At 42.9% G+C, this 17295-nt stretch overlaps 1 protein-coding gene across 1 annotated transcript in view; it reads right to left on the reverse strand.

Annotated features, from left to right (window-relative positions):
- The window catches only part of ppfia4 (PTPRF interacting protein alpha 4), a 51845-nt gene extending 38190 nt beyond the window's left edge, over positions 1-13655 (reverse strand). The window contains 1 exon segment of the mRNA XM_070902380.1: positions 13398-13655. Within this exon segment, the coding sequence (XP_070758481.1) occupies positions 13398-13655 (258 nt within the window).
- Positions 13656-17295: the final 3640 nt, after the last annotated feature.

The following is a 17295-nucleotide window of genomic DNA, read 5'->3' on the forward strand; positions in this document are numbered from 1 at the left end:
AGTGTGAATGATGTTCTTCTTGCACTGGGGCAGGCCACGTCACAGCCCCCATTATTCTAATGGGGCACCACAATGCTTACTGACCTTCATCATCGACAGACAGAGCAGGCCAAACAGATGACAGCGAGTGTGTGTGTGTGTATCAGTTATTCATACAATTACAACATGTGGGAGTAGTGCAGGCTATTAGCGTTGTAATTAGATGTACTACATGGACTTTGCAATGCAATCACAAAACAAATGTCTCCTAGGTGCCGTTGAAAAAGTGCAATACTAAGACGCATAATAAAATGTTCTCAGGCTACTATGGAGATGTGAAGACTCACCAGACCTCCTAGTTTAATGAGCAGATTTAGGTCAGTTCAATGCACACACGCAATTGCTAGAGGACATATACACACACATGCACTTCCACTTGATAGGGTATGTTAATAAAGCCCCTTAGTAAAATAACATTTTGAGATTCATCCAGCTTTGCCTCATCAAGCTAACACCATGAGACAGACATCACTCACAAGCTGCATACAGAAATGCATATATTTTCAAAGAATGTGGAGGTTTGTGCCCCAATCTGATATCCCAGCAGCTCTGCTCCCACCTCATGCAGTCAGAGCAAAGCTGTAAGTACAGTGAACTAGCGGAGAGATATGAAGCATTATCTGACAGAACGATAGCTAACTAATAGACCTCTCAGCACACACGCTTAAAGCCATCAGCGCTGATAAGACAGAGAGCGAGAGAGCGTGAGAGATAGAGAGTCTGAGACTGCGACTGAGAAAAGAGGAAAAGAAGGGAGGGAGCGAGACTTTGAAGAGAGAACAGATCAGTGTGATGCTAATATGGATATTGGATCTTCACCCAGCCAGTTCAAGTGAATTCATATAGTGATTTTAAACAACAGGTGCTTGTGCCTTACGCAAAACAAGGAGACTCAAAAACTAATTAAACCAAAGATGACAAAAAGAAGTGGCAAAACAAATTCAAAGAAATAGGGATAGAGCTTGTATATATATGTGTGTGTGTATAACTGTGAACACGCGTTTGAGTGTCTGCACCAACCCACGTGTCTGTGAATGGAGACGGAAGCAAATGAATAACAGACTGCAGCTGAGAACTGAGGCATGTTGTAGGTGGTGCTGAATAAACGGGACTTGATTTAATACTGAGACAAGACGCTTTCTGTGGATGTACTTGCACCAAAAATAACTTATTAGTTTCTCCAGTATGTACTTTGTGAACTTGTGCTGTTCAAATCAGCTTCAGATTGGGTGTTTTCAGTAGTGTAGAGTTGGTGTGTGTGCTCATGTACCTACCGAAGCCTCTCCGTAGAACACAGTTTATTTTATCTCATTCACACCAGCACATACATCTTTCTCTGTGACACACACAAGTGTCCTGTGCGTGTTTATGAACATGTGCGTGTGGGGCTGTGCGTGTGTGTGACATGTATCAGCCCAGTTGGACACTTACAATACCAGGAAGTGCTGACTCGGTGTAGGCAATTCATCACTTGAACCATTTTCTTATGCAAGAAATCAAGCCCTCGAGCATCTGTTTACCAGGAGTAACTAATTGAGTAGTATACAAGGGAATGATCACATTCTATATTTTACAGCCTGGGTCTCTTTTTTATAGTGTCTGCCATGTTATTTATCAATTATCATCCCTGCATTTAAAGCAAAGTTGATTCGACAGAAGAAGAGGAAGACAAGAATGACAATCCAGATTAACCTGCACATCTAGACCACTTATTTGGAAGTGAAAACAGAAGTGAACATGAATTATTACCCAAATCCATTGCATTGCAGAGCTAGATCCTGGTTCCCAGCACTTCGGGTATGTTGACCCGTGTTCACTTCCAAAATAGTGGTTTAGATAAGAGAATTCAAGCTGCACCCAACATTTTTTTTATATTAACAAAGGATCAAATGACTATGTGTAATATGAAAGATGTCGCTCATAGTGACAGACCCATTGATAATTATCATGAGACTGTGCAGTCCTCCTCAGCTACAGTATTTTCGCAGTTTTTAGCTAGTTGTTTTGGTTGTACAGTCCACAACTTTACTGTTTTGGTTTGGCCCCTCTTCAATCTTGTTTTCAGCCGCAGCGGACAGTGCTGATAAACTCACTGTACACTACCTGCCCAGCACCGAACAGCAGACAATGTTAGCAACTAGCTGGTGAACATAGTGGAGCATTTAGCAGCTAAAGAGCCTGATATTTCCCTCAGGAGTTAGTAGAGAGCAAAACAGAGCTAAAAGAAGAATTGTATTGGTCTTACATTGAATCTAATCTTTCATGTTGCTATGCACCATGATGTTGCTATGCACCATGAATTGAGTTATAAAGCTGGTGAGTAAAATGATTTTATAATAAATGTAAATGATGGCAAAAGCTGATTTCTTCTTTACGAATCGATTCTAACTTAGACTTTTAAAAGCTACTAGTGTAGAAAAATACCAATAATCTTTTCTTATTATGGGTAAATATCACTCACAGATGCACATTAATGATTCATATCCTGAAACCAATTCAACACAAATGATTAAACAAATACAGATTAAGACACATGAAGGTATGATGTGTTCTGTAGCCTATTCACATAACATGCATTCGAACATAGAGAAATATATGCTTCACGGGAGCCATTAGCTACATACCGCAATATTTGTCCTACCACTGTGTCCTTCTCCCAAATCCTGCATTTCACTTGCACCGCCACGCTCTCTCAAATCTCTGTGCATGTGCATGTGTGTATGTGGGTGGGTGCGCGTGCGGGAGTTATTGACAGTCAGCAGCGGGGGGTGTGTGCTATGTTGTGAGACACTGACAAGCTGTATTTCATGGAGCAGATGAAGCATTTTGAAGTTCTTTAAATCCCTTTAAGGGTCCAGCTGGGGACTTAGCTTCTGATGCCACTGCCTCTGTTGCTGCTGCTTAAGTCTCTTGCTGGGGTCTAGAAGATGCCCCCCCCCCCCACTACTGTGTGTGTGTGTCAGCATGTATTTTTGGGAGAGGGGCTGTGTGCATGTATTGTCTTGTTTTTTCTTCTGTGTCTTTGCACATGTGGGCGATTACAATTTAAGAGTGTACACCATGGGTCACTAACAGGCGGTCCTATACGGACCCGGACCTATAATCAATAAATTATTAAGGGATTTAAAATTTTGACGGGGCGCTTCTATTTTAACCGGCGCAGCTTTTCTAGTCTTTGCGGCACTGGTTTAGCGGCTCAAGAAACTCACAGACCAATTGCATACGAGTTACGCCAGCCCACGTGACGCTACTCAGCCAATCAAATCTGTGCAAAGCTATTTTATTTTTAAATGCAGCCCTTCTTTTAGTTAATGAGAGAAGAACATTATACATATCTACAGTATTATATATCTGTATAGTTCAATCTTAAGTGAAAATAAATATGGTCAAAATGTTTTTGAATTGTACTTTCTTTATTTGATTTGACAGTCAGTTGTTGATTACATGCAGACGTTGATTCAACTACTAGGCTACTTCAATATATATCACACTAAATCACAACGCAAGTTAGACATTATGATGTTCCGGACCTTTGCTTGAGGAAATTTTCTCTAACTGGACCCCTTCGAACTTTAGTTGAATACCCCTGGTGTACACCCTCGAAGTTCACAACCTTGAGATCCCCCCACACACACACCTCTACAGTCCAACATCCACACCCCCTACCGCCCACCGATGCCTTATCTCCTATTCTGAGGGAGTTGCAGGAGGGAAAGCAAACTGACAGAGTTCCAATAGTGTAGTTGTTGGACATGGCAGGGCCGCTGTGGGCTTACCTGCTGGCTGGAAAACTTCATCTCACATCCCCCTGCTCCTCCTCCTCCTCCTCCTCTTTCTCATTCTGTCCTTCCCTGCCTCCCTCCGTCATTACTCTTGCCTTCCCCTCTGGTGGTCCTGCAACTCCAATCACTCTGCTCTTATTACCAGGCAGAGGGGAACTCACATACACATACACGGTGACTGTTCGTTCTCCCCATTACCAGAGCACGTCCCTCGCTGCTGGGGACCGTCAGGTACGCTTGATTCTGCTTTGTCTGTCTCTCTTTGCTAAATCTTACTCCATGTATCCGTCTCTCTTTCCCACTCGTCCTCTTCCTTTGCTCACTCTCCTTCTCTTTCCCAGGCAGCCAGGGGGACAAATTGGCGCCCGGCTGAGCTAAATGTGCCTGGTGCTGAGAGCCAGATGGTACTGGCAGAGGGATGGAGGGAGCGAAGGATGGATGCTACTGAGAGATGGAGCGCCGAAGCCGTGGTGTGGCATGGCAGCGTGGGGGAGCTAGCTTTGCACACTAATAATCTATTAGTGCTCAGGGGCCCGAAAGCTGTGCATAAGCCCTTGCCAGGGGCCGGTCTGACCCGCTAAGAGCTTTGGGGTGTGCTTGAATCAAGACTGGACAATATACTCAGAAAGAGGAGGGAGGAGTGGAGGAAAAGAGACTGACAGATGATGTAAAAGCTGTCATGATGCAGCAGGAGGGGAAGAGAGGATAAGAAAGAGAGACAGACAGAGAGAGAGGTGTGATGTCAGTCAGCTGCTGGGAGGTAGATATGTTGTTAATTAGACTCACTTCTCTTTCTCTCTCGCAAAAATTATGGATCTGACCACGGTTACAGGCAAAAGCTCTCTGGCTGGTCTGTCAAAACAAAAGGTTAGGCAACGAGATTAAAGGATAATTTATTACAACTTGGATCTTTTTTGTTTGTAGTTTAGGCTTTCATTTCAATGAGTCATGAAACGTTGTACTAGCCAAGGAAATTGCTGAAATCTGGGAAGGCGGCAAAATTGCAAAAAAGTTTACTGAGGCAAGAAACACAACCCTCTCGGTTGAGTCGGTAAGAACGTTGCCCTCTCTCTTTCTTTCAGTCTCATACTCTCTGTCTATGACTCTCTCTCTCTTTTCTTACAGGGTTTCTTGGTGACATTCAGCTGCTCACTTCATGCTCCACTTTCTTCCACATCAACCCAAATTCCAATATGTGGCTCTTACATAACACGTAGCATAAGATTTGGACTTCAGTGGCAGACCAATGAGATGTGGTCATTTTTCAACTGACTTGGCCCACCCTCCTCAATATTCTCCTATCATGGTGCACAAAGCTGCCTCAGCCGTTCATGCATAAGCAACACTAGCCGTGGGCATGCTCGCTCACACACATAGAAAACACACCGACTTAGGATGGCATGTAGACAGCGCATGCTGACATTTAAGAAAACACATGCCATGTGTGTGTATGTGTGTTATTGTTTGTTTGTGGATGAGTGCAGATGTGTGTAAGAGTGCCTTGGTGAATGTATGTGTGTGTGTGTGTAACGATAAGCTCAGGCCACCTCCAAACACAGTGCAGGGGGACCTTGGAGCTCTTCTTCCTTCCTCTGCAGTGTAAGGTATATTAGCTTTGACACGCACTCCCTCGCACACTGTACCTGTAAGCAAAACACACCTCTAGTACAGTGACTAAGATGGCAGAGTACCAAGCCTGCAAGGCTCACTTCTGCTGGCCTTGGTTCAAGTAATGTGAAATACCCTGCTCTCTATTAGCCGACCCAACCATTACCCATATAATAGGAATGGGAGTATTAAGCCCATTTATTAATTAATTGTAATACTGGGGTTGATTAAGGTGTATGATCAATTTATTTGTCCTCTATTGCATTGATACATTTAAACCCTGGGTACACATATTTTTATGCTAACATATTCATGAAGTAAATAGACTGTATTCCTCATAGAAGGTAACAAAAATTAAGGTATGAGTGGGGATAGATATTATTTTACATTTTTCAATTCTAGTTCCAAAACACTTTTAACCAAAGAAGCCAAGAACTTTAACACCAGGCTGAAAGGCCCTGACCTCTGACCACACCCAGCATCACTGATGGTGGGCATGGTCAGAAGTGTGCTCTGCTGCATCACAGTGTACTGACAAACTCCTGGAGTACACTTGTGGGTCATTGCAGCAAGGTGAGAAGTTAAACCACTGTATGTCAGTAAAAACAAGATATTCTGCTGCTCTTAAGTTGCTTTGTATTATTGCCTAAACACAAGCAGCTTAAATAAAATACAGTCTAAAACTAGTAAAGAAGAGTATGGATTTGAGCAAGTCTTCGATCTTGACAGTTTTGATACTGGGTTAAGAATATAATAATGTGTCCTTGTATACAATGGTGATTGTTTCATTTAAAATGCATTACCTCACCACATTACAGTGGGACTTCTCCTTTCCTATTCTACAGAATTACAGAATCTCAATATACAGTGCATCCGGAAAGTATTCACGGCGCTTCACTTTTTCCACATTTTGTTATGTTACACCCTTATTCCAAAATGGATTAAATTAATTTTTTTCCTCAAAATTCTACACACAACACCCCATAATGACAATGTGAAAAAAGTTTTTTTGAAATTTTTGCAAATTTATTAAAAATAAAAAACTAAGAAATCACATGTACATAAGTATTCACAGCCTTTGCCATGAAGCTCAAAATTGAGCTCAGGTGCATCCTGTTTCCACTGATCATCCTTGAGATGTTTCTGCAGCTTAATTGGAGTCCACCTGTGGTAAATTCAGTTGATTGGACATGATTTGGAAAGGCACACACCTGTCTATATAGGGTCCCACAGTTGACAGTGCATGTCAGAGCACAAACCAAGCATGAAGTCAAAGGAATTGTCTGTAGACCTCCGAGACAGGATTGTCTCGAGGCACAAATCTGGGGAAGGTTACAGAAAAATTTCTGCTGCTTTGAAGGTCCCAATGAGCACAGTGGCCTCCATCATCCGTAAGTGGAAGAAGTTCGGAACCACCAGGACTCTTCCTAGAGCTGGCCGGCCATCTAAACTGAGTAATCGGGGGAGAAGGGCCTTAGTCAGGGAGGTGACCAAGAACCCGATGGTCACTCTGTCAGAGCTCCAGAGTTCCTCTGTGGAGAGAGGAGAACCTTCCAGAAGGACAACCATCTCTGCAGCAATCCACCACTCAGGCCTGTATGGTAGAGTGGCCAGACGGAAGCCACTCCTTAGTAAAAGGCACATAGCAGCCCGCCTGGAGTTTGCCAAAAGGCACCTGAAGGACTCTCAGACCATGAGAAACAAAATTCTCTGGTCTGATGAGACAAAGATTGAACTCTTTGGTGTGAATGCCAGGCGTCACGTTTGGAGGAAACCAGGCACCGCTCATCACCAGGCCAATACCATCCCTACAGTGAAGCATGGTGGTGGCAGCATCATGCTGTGGGGATGTTTTTCAGCGGCAGGAACTGGGAGACTAGTCAGGATAGAGGGAAAGATGAATGCAGCAAAGTACAGAGACATCCTGGATGAAAACCTGCTCCAGAGCGCTCTTGACCTCAGACTGGGGCGACGGTTTATCTTTCAGCAGGACAACGACCCTAAGCACACAGCCAAGATATCAAAGGAGTGGCTTCAGGACAACTCTGTGAATGTCCTTGAGTGGCCCAGCCAGAGCCCAGACTTGAATCCGATTGAACATCTCTGGAGAGATCTGAAAATGGCTGTGCACCGACGCTTCCCATCCAACCTGATGGAGCTTGAGAGGTGCTGCAAAGAGGAATGGGTGAAACTGCCCAAAGATAGGTGTGCCAAGCTTGTGGCATCATATTCAAAAAGACTTGAGGCTGTAATTGCCGCCAAAGGTGCATCAACAAAGTATTGAGCAAAGGCTGTGAATACTTATGTACATGTGATTTCTCAGGTTTTTTATTTTTAATAAATTTGCAAAAATCTCAAAAAAACTTTTTTCACGTTGTCATTATGGGGTGTTGTGTGTAGAATTTTGAGGAAAAAAATGAATTTAATCCATTTTGGTATAAGGCTGCAACATAACAAAATGTGGAAAAAGTGAAGCGCTGTGAATACTTTCCGGATGCACTGTATCTCACTATATATATATATATATATATATATATATATGTATATATATATCAGTGGTTCTTAACCTGGGTTCGATCGAACCCCAGGGGTTCGGTGAGTCAGTCTCAGGGGTTCGGTGGAGGTCAAGACACACACCTCACTCATATGATTCGTGATGACACATTTTATTTTTCCAATAAAGAAGGGTTCGGTGAACGCGAATATGAAACTGGTGGGGTTCAGTACCTCCAACAAGGTTAAGAACCACTGATACATATATATATAGAACTCTCCATTTAGATTTAGACCAAATGATTAAATAACCGGTACCTGACTGTTATGCTGTCGTACAGACAGCGGGCGCTTTACAGAGCTTTAAACAGTGAGCAATTTGTGTCACCTTCCCTCCCATACTAGACTGTGTTGTGCTGTGGGCTAAGGTCAGCTGCAGGAGTAGGAGGGGGCGAGAACTGTCTGAAGGACCAGATAATGGACTACTGGGTTATTGATGAGTTAGATAAATAGAGAGAGTGTGAAAGACAGAGAGAAAGAGGTCAGAGATAAGAAAGGAGGAACAATCTAGGGAGGAATGAAGAAAAAAAAAACACGGAAGATGCAAGGAAACAAACTAGTGTCACATCCAGAAACACTGTTACCTGAGACAGGATGACGGATGGAGAGGCTCATGCACATAGACAGACACATACGTCATACACGCTTCCATATAGAGGCTCATTGAATTTATGTGCACAAGCTATGTGTGTGAATTTGTGTTTGTACAAGGGTAAGCAACAATCACTGCTATGATAAGTCAAAGGACAGGTCAGTGGTGTGTGTGAGGTTGAGTAAACAACACAGCATACAAATGGTTGTGTGTATGTGTGTGTGTCGACGTGTTTCAGTGTGGGCTCGAATTTAGAACAAGAGGCAGTTGTTGTTTTGGAAGGGCAGCGAGGTGTGTATAGTGTGTGTGTGTGTGTCTTTCTCTCTGTGTATTTGTATGCTGGCGAAAATAGCCAGTGTTGTGTCTGACTGGAACAGGTGTCCAAACATCACAACACACACCATCAAACACACCATGAAACTCAAATCCCACCATGAAGGCACACACGCCTCTTTGAAACATGGAGGATTAGAGGCTATTGATATTGTGTTATCTCACCGAGAAAATTAAACAACAAATATTTGGTGATTTTCGAGTGGAGGTCTCTGACTGGAACAATGGAAGCTGTTGGTGAACTTGTCTGCTTTGCATATGCCAATCATCCTGTCACCAGTCACCATTAAGCCACTGGAGAAAATACTTCACAAACACAAATGTTATTCAAGCTTTATATCAAAGTAGCAGACGCAGAGGTATCTTGATTTGAGTCCCTAGTATGGATTAAGTTCCAAAGTTCCAATGCTGGATTGTACAATCTCCATTATGCAACTAAACAGTGACCTCCTAGGTGCGTGGTAAACATCCATGTCTCATAAATCCCACACCCTCAGTTTGTAACACAAGCTTTCTGTTAATAAGTCTCAGGCCAAACTGAGATAACGCTGATGACAGTACTTGAGTTATCTTCTCAGACTTTGGAAAGCTCCTTTCAGAGCCACAAAATACTTTTCACAGGCCAAGTAGTACTCCTTGTAGTAAAGTTATCTTAATGAGTACAATTGTTGGGGTTCCCCTAAAGGAATAGTTAACATATTTGGGGAAACAGGCTTATTCACTTTTTGCCAAGAGTTGGCAAAAGAGTATGGAGCTAGTGCCGGGACGTGGTTTGCCTAGCTTAGCATAAAGACTGGAAGCAGGGGGAAACAGCGAGCCTGGCTCTGGCCACAGTTACCTACCTCTTACGTACGTAATTAACTCATTGCACCTCGATTGTTTAATCTGTATCCCAACAGACATGTAAAAATGACAATTTGTGGAAGTTCTGTAATCCAAGCAACCAGCGGAGACAGAACAGTTTATTAAAAATAGTTAGTAATAATAAAAATAGTAAGCAATAGCTTCATACAACTCCCCCTAAAATTACAAATTTTTACATTTTTGTTTGTGTATGGATTAATCAGAACACACACAGAGCCTAGCTAGCTGTTTCCCATCTGCCTCCAGTCTTAAGCTAAGCTAACTGCCTTCGGGCTGCAACTCCATACTTAACTCACAGACATGAGAGTTGTATCAGTCCTCTCATCTAACTTTAATAATCTTATTTCCCAAAATGTCTTACTATATATTTAATATTGACTGCACTGTCTCTTGCGAGTACCCCAATAGGTACAATAATATATTGCTGGAGTGAACCTTTAACAATGGCACCTTTCCAAGTCATTGTACAACACTTGATAAGTGAAGAATATGGTGATAATATAGAAATATATTACACAGAAATATAGTGATGGAAGAGGAGCAGTGACCTGCTCTGATTGACACATGGTGTTCACCAACTGTCTGCTCTCTCTCTCTGCGTTACACACACATATGTATGCTCGCTCGCCCTACAACACATTCTATTTGACAATGTCGGAACAGTTTTTCTCTCACAGAAGGGGAACAGGCATTATGTGTGTGTGTGTGTGAGTGCACGAGTCTGTGTATATAAGCATGCGTGTGTGTGAAAGCATGCATGCGTGGGTCTCTGTGTGTGTTTAAAATCTAATTTGTCTATGAGCAAACCCATCTCTGAGGGCTGTATTAGAAGCATTTTGCACTGTAATAGGCTGACATGTTAATCTGAAACTCTATTCTCTGTAGCTAATGAACATATCCATCCTAGTCTCTGTATGTGTGTGTGTGTGTGTGTGTGTGTGTGTGTGTGTGTGTGTGTGTGTGGTAAAATGGCAACGTCGTTCCATTTTTATGACGCTGCTGAGGCAAACATAAATTTGAACACTGATGCCAAGGTGATATGGGTTTATGTATTTTTAACAATGACGACATTGAAGAGCACTGAATTTTGAATTGCTCTCACACAGTTTGTGTGAGTGTGTGTGTGTGTGTGTGTGTGTGTGTGCGCGTGTGTTTGAGTGTGTGTATGTGGAGGAGAGACATAGATCTGACAGTTCTGGGTCAGACCAGTCCCATGGAGTCAGGAAACCTACAGAGGACATAACAAAACACAAATACACACACACACACCTTGTAGGTGAAGATGACAAATGTTTGTTAGGCAAACAGAACGAGAAGAGTGGTTGAATTTGGGCAAAAAAGGCTGTCCTGCCGTGCCAACACTCATACATCAGTCTACACCTTAGGAGCAGAGAGAGCTGAGCTCACGCAGAGAAAAAACCCATCTCAAATAGCCTGCAACACACATGTAGACACTGCTGACTGGAGGGCTACACAGGAAAAGCGGCAAGAGCGAGCAGGGAGCTGTGATATTGTATTGTAGTTGAGGGCATAAACACACCATCTACGGTCATGTTGAGCACAGCCGCGAATCAGCCTAATTACCACTGACACATATAGGATGGTGGGGTCAGCAGCATCGCCAACTGCTACAACATTGCTCTAATGTATTCATCACACCCAAACTTGAGATATCCGATACAGTATGTTATTTTTTCCACACTTCCCCCTCATCATTGCAAGATGCACTCTGCATTTCCACTGACGCATCAGGGCCAGACGATCTTCATTCTCCAGTTGAGCCGAGAAAAACTGAGTAGAAATCAATTCCAACTGAGATTTTTCCTCATTTCTCAGTGTTGCTTCACTACTGTACTGTCCGTTGCATCATCTCTCTGCTCTGTGGTTGGTGTGGAAATGACCACTGCTGTGTTTTGCTGTGTGTGTGTGTGTGTGTGCATGAGTGTGTGTAGTGTTTTGAGAGAGAGAGAGAGAGAGAGAGAGAGAGAGAGAGCAGGAGACAGCTTATACATGTGCGCGCCAGTCATAATGTCTGCATAATGTCCCCAAGGTCTATGACTGTATAACTAATACTTGTATTATTGCTAGAATAAAACATTACGCTGAACCAAGCAGGATTAGAAAACAAGCATGACAGCCTCTTCCCACTCTCTCGTCTCTCTCTCTCTCTCTCTCTCTCTCTCTCTCTGACACACACACGCAGACATGTATGCATGTGTGGAAGCAAGCAGCCAAGGGCCATGTACACTAGCAAGCGGCCATGTTTCTTTCACAAAAGGCTGCAGTGAGGCTGTCATCGTCAGCATGGCTCTCTCCCTCGCCCTCACACACACTCAGAGACACACACACACACACACACACACACCATACTGTGACATCATGCCACGCATTTAGACCAGAGGGTCAGAGGGTAACACAGCTTTATGTGCTGAGGCTTCATTGTCGTCATGCTCAGTGACTGCAACAGCCCTTATTCAGCTCTCTTTCCCTTACACTAACACACACTTAGGCGACAAACGTCAAAGATATCCCCAGTTTACCACCAGCTCCTTTCACTCACATTACCACTGACAGGCAGGTCGCTGTGCACAGAGGTGAGGCTTTTCCAATCCAGATGATGATAGGTGGGCCCTGCCCTCCTCTCTGACCAGCAGGGCTCTCAACATCTGGCCTGCACCTCTACAGTCAGAGTCAACATTCATCTAGTGAGTAAAAACCCTCCATCTACCTCCTATCCACCTTTCAACCTACTACATTACCTTCCTACCTACTCGACATTTAGATCCTCCTTTTTGGCACGCTGCCACTTATGAGCTTTTGAAGTGGTATGTGCTTGTGTATCCCCATCATCTTCACGGTTATTCTCATAGTGATGTCCCGGGACATATAGGAGTGTTAGGGGGCTTCCCCAGCAGAGGTGTATACCTCGGAAATCCAAGCTTTCTACAGAAATACTAAACAGGTCTAGCACAAGCAGTGGGTCTTTAGATTTGTTGCCATTTTTGAACCCACTGGCACAGAGAAAAACAAGCAATAATGTCATTAAATTTGCTCCAAATAAGTCACCATCAGTACCACCATGGCCGCAATAACTCGAGGGTCGGCCCAGGGGCAAAATAAGGTGCTCAGCGCCTATGAACCCCCCATTTCCTTCTACTTTTTCTGAAATCTGAAATATATGATTTGCATGCTAGAACATTACCTGACCCCAAGATTTGGAGATTTGTGGAATATGCAACATATAAGCACAAAATTACGTATTTTGATTTTGACCCAGGAACCCTTTTAAGACAGGGTCCTCAAGATTAATGCAGAGTCCACCTTAAGGCCCTTATAAATACATTTGCATATTCCCAATCAAATGTTCCATTACATTAGCACAAACCAGTTGATGCACAGTAAATAGTAAAGTCTGGAGCTTTTGGGCTATGGAGCTCTGAGCACCAAAGGTTTCAAGATAACCACTGACCTGATATCTCTTCATTTAAGTCTACAGTTCAATTCAATACCTTATTGTACCTTACGACAAATTATGCACGCAACGGTTGCTGCTCTTCCGGACAAAACCTCACCCATCTCACCCGACCCCCCCCCCCCCCCCCCTCAAGAGGCCGACTGCTCCTCACCTGAGGCAGCGCGGCGTTGATCTGCCGCTGGAGCACGTCCCTCTCGTGCAGCGCCCCCTGCAGCTTAGTCTGAGACTGAATGAGAGTCTCCTGAGTCTCCCTGAGGGACTCCAGCAGCTTGTCCCTCTCGTCCAGCATGTTGACCATCAGCTGCTCGAAGTTGGCCTCCTGGTCTGAGCCGTTCGGGACGCCGCCGGTGCCTCTGGGAGGACCACCCGAGTCTCCCTCGCTGATGGTCGGCATCACCTCGCACATCATCTTCCCTGCTCTGTGGTCCGGGCAGCGCTATAGGACAGTGTCGCTGTGGGGATTAAGAAGAGGGATAGGGGTTACGAGCCTGATAAACAGACTTATAATAACTGATAAGAAGGCCTATTAACGCCCCATAGCAACGCGCAGCCTATGCAAGCGTAGATACGCGCCTTCTTCCCATTGCATTACATGTCTCGGGCATCAAACGTGCATCCTTAAGCTTCACATCGCCTTACCTAATCAGAGTGATTGAAATGATGAGATGATGGTTGACCTTTCATCCATATTAACCGGCGTTTTTTCACCCCGTGAGCAGATCCGCCCTGCCCGGCGAGCCATGCACTCACATGTAGAAATCCCGGCGTGATATGATTGACAGCTCAGAGATAGACGGGTGCGTTTGGAGGGGTGGTGCCCGCGAGCACGACGGAGATCATAGTACATTGGCAGGAAAATATATATATGAAAAAAAAAACTGGAAAATATCCGAGAGGAAACGTTTAATCTGCGTCCTTAGTCTTGGGGACAGTGAGAGCGAGTCTTATCTGCATCCGCCTTCTCCGCTTCCATCTCTTCACACCGCCACCGAAGCGACTCTCACTCCTCCTCCCACACACACACAGTCGCTCAGTCACACACACACACACACACGCACGCACGCACGCACGCACAGGGGAATCTGCAGTTGTCACTACCGGGCTACAGCTCTCTGGAAATAAGGGACGAACTCCCAGCTTTCAGCCTATAAGCGTTTGCACCACATGCGCGTGCAAAACAGAGGACTGGAATCAGCTGGACGGTCGTTAGTGTCAAAGCATAATCTCCAAACTCTACTCCAGTATCATGTTTCTGCGGTTAGCGCAGACTTGACCCTTGATTGGTAAAGTCTAATTAACTTTTCACATCAGCACCACTAAGCACGTTCACGACCTGACAGCTCCTGAGACATGACGCGCGTTCCAGTGGCATCAGTTTAACCAAGAGGCAGGTCGTGCACTGAAAGTGCGCAGCGCCCCCTGCAGGACCTGACATGAACCGTAAGGTTACACATATTAGTAATAGAAAGAAGAGACAGGAGAAACAGTCATCAGTCAGCTGTGCGTTATTCTGAGTGACTGCCACTGAATTGTTTGGTGGCCATCCATTCCACAACACCAAGGGCCTGAAGTATATCAACCACACACTTGTTGTTGCTGCATGTGTTGCAGTGTTTAGGCCTTTGTTTTCTCAGATCATCAAGTGCTACAGTATAAAAAAGCATAGCATAAAAAAATAAACACTGTCATATATCTTCCTTCATTGTTAATTGTGGGTGAAAGGAGCAAAATAATTTATTTTATTTAAAATGACGGAGGAGTACCAGGGGCTCTCCCATTGGGATGGGCTTTTCATTTCAAGTGCCTTTCACTGATTTCTTTAGTGAGACATTGTGGTTTTACATAATGCAGTTAAAACAATTATCTATCCAGAGACATAAACAGGTGACTTGAAAATGGTCCTAGATTTAACACAAATATAATCTTTTAATTTATTCATAAGCATGTTGCTGTGGCAGTGCTGAATAGACCACAATACATTTGGTAATAGAAAGAAAGTGTTATTTTCCAAATTCAAACTTTGATGGTTGTTGGAAATAGTAAATTGAAGTTCAAAGAACAATTCTTGTGATGTAAAGAATACGTAATTTGTCTGCATGCTTCCCTCAAATTATTCAGACACATTAAAGACAGGCCTGTTTTTGTCACAAAGCCCCATATAGTTCCAATGTATCTCCAAATTACCTCTCAGCTCACAGTGGATGTTTTAAAGTTAACTGTATTAGCGTTAAAAAAAATCAACAGTGATGACTGAAGAGCACACTGATTATATTCTGTAGTCCATTTTCATTGTCCAATCATTATGATGATTTAATTTAAAACATTTTCTGTCAATGTATATTACCTTTGTGATTTTAATACAAGTTAATCATATTCTTGTGTACATTCACACACTCAGTGTCAAGTAAAGTCAAGTCAGTTTTATTTATATAGCCCAATATCACAAATTTGTCTCAGGGGGCTTTACAATCTTTACAGCATATGACACCCTCTGTCCTTAGACCGAGGAAGAAAAACTCCCCAAAAAACAATCCTTTTAACTGGGAAAAAGATCCCACCTTTGAGTTTAAAAGCCTTCGCTCAATTATATTTCACCTCTAAGGTTAGATACAGAAGGCTGTTTGTCGCCACCTAGGCGCTGCATCTGACCTTCACTTGATGTTTACTGTACTTCAATCAGCTGGTGAAGGTGGCGCCTATCTTTTTTACTATATGTACTGACAGGTAGCTTGTACATTTCACCAAATGATAATAAAGAAGTCTTGTCTTTATCCATAATAATACATCATCATTTATATGCTGATTATATTTTGTATCATTAATCTGTATCTGCAAAGTAACTAGTTACTAAAGGTATCAAATAGATGTAGTGGGGTGAAAAGCACAATATTTGCCTCTGAATGGTAGTGGAGTAGAAGTATTAAGTAGCAGAAAATGGAAATACTCTAGTACGGTGCTTAATGTACTTAGTTACTTTCCACTACATACTACTATAATGAGAACTTTTGCTTTGATTTAAGTAAACTAAAACTAGCAGTGCTTCACTCTGAGTTCAGCATTTCAATTCTTTGACAGCAATGTCAAAATAAACAGCAAAACCAGGTCAAAACACTTCTGCTGACATGAACAGGACAAACTTCACACAGAAGGATAGGAGCTGGATAATCTAACCCTCAATTTACAGTAATTATTGCTATCAGGCCTCCAGACTACTATGTGGTCTCATGTCCTCAAAAGAAAAAAGATTGCTAGTTTTGTTTTCTTATGAAGGCATCTATTAAAGCTCATTTCTGAGATGGCTGCCATAGATTTCTGATGTTCCAAATGAGCAATTATTGAACACTTATTGTAAAAATGTGCTATCTGCAGTATTAGGACAAATAATCAGAATTGAGGCTACATTAAGGAACATAGCAACGTATTTGAAGTTTATGGCCTAATAGTAATATGACCTGCAATTATATTTTTCCTTTAATTACAAAGGGTTGTGTTTGGCAGTTTGGTAAAAGAATAGAATTTATTATGTGTATAGATTAGAGAGGTTTTTATTTGTGGAGTTTATTATAGTTTTAGGCCACATTTCTGAACGGCTGTTAGCAGTGAGATTTGATTTTAGTGGCTGACTTACTTGGGGCAGTTGTAGGTTGGATGAGTGAAAATGAGACTAAATCTTGTTATTGAAAGATCTTGATATGGGGAAAACTTATGTTATCTGGAGAAAACCATAGTGAATTGATTTCCTTCAAGGTGAAATCAAATTCTGTGCTATATGAAGAGGAGGTCTGTGAAAATAAATAGTGGTCATAAGATATTGGACAGCATTGGAGCTACATACCTGAGATGCAGTCAGTAAAGGGCTTAATGAAAACTCTGGCCACAAACAAGAAGAACCTGATTCCTCACGACATCTCCTCTGACCCATCTGTAAAGTTGAAGAAGATGAGACAATCACTGTGTCGACTACTAAATTGTCAGGGAGTAATTTCTCATGGTCAGAGGTCGAAGCATTGCCTCTGTTTTTTGGTCATCTTTGATCTGCAGCAGGATTT

The sequence above is a fragment of the Enoplosus armatus genome, chromosome 3, assembly GCF_043641665.1.
Source record: "Enoplosus armatus isolate fEnoArm2 chromosome 3, fEnoArm2.hap1, whole genome shotgun sequence".
Taxonomy (NCBI): domain Eukaryota; kingdom Metazoa; phylum Chordata; class Actinopteri; order Centrarchiformes; family Enoplosidae; genus Enoplosus; species Enoplosus armatus.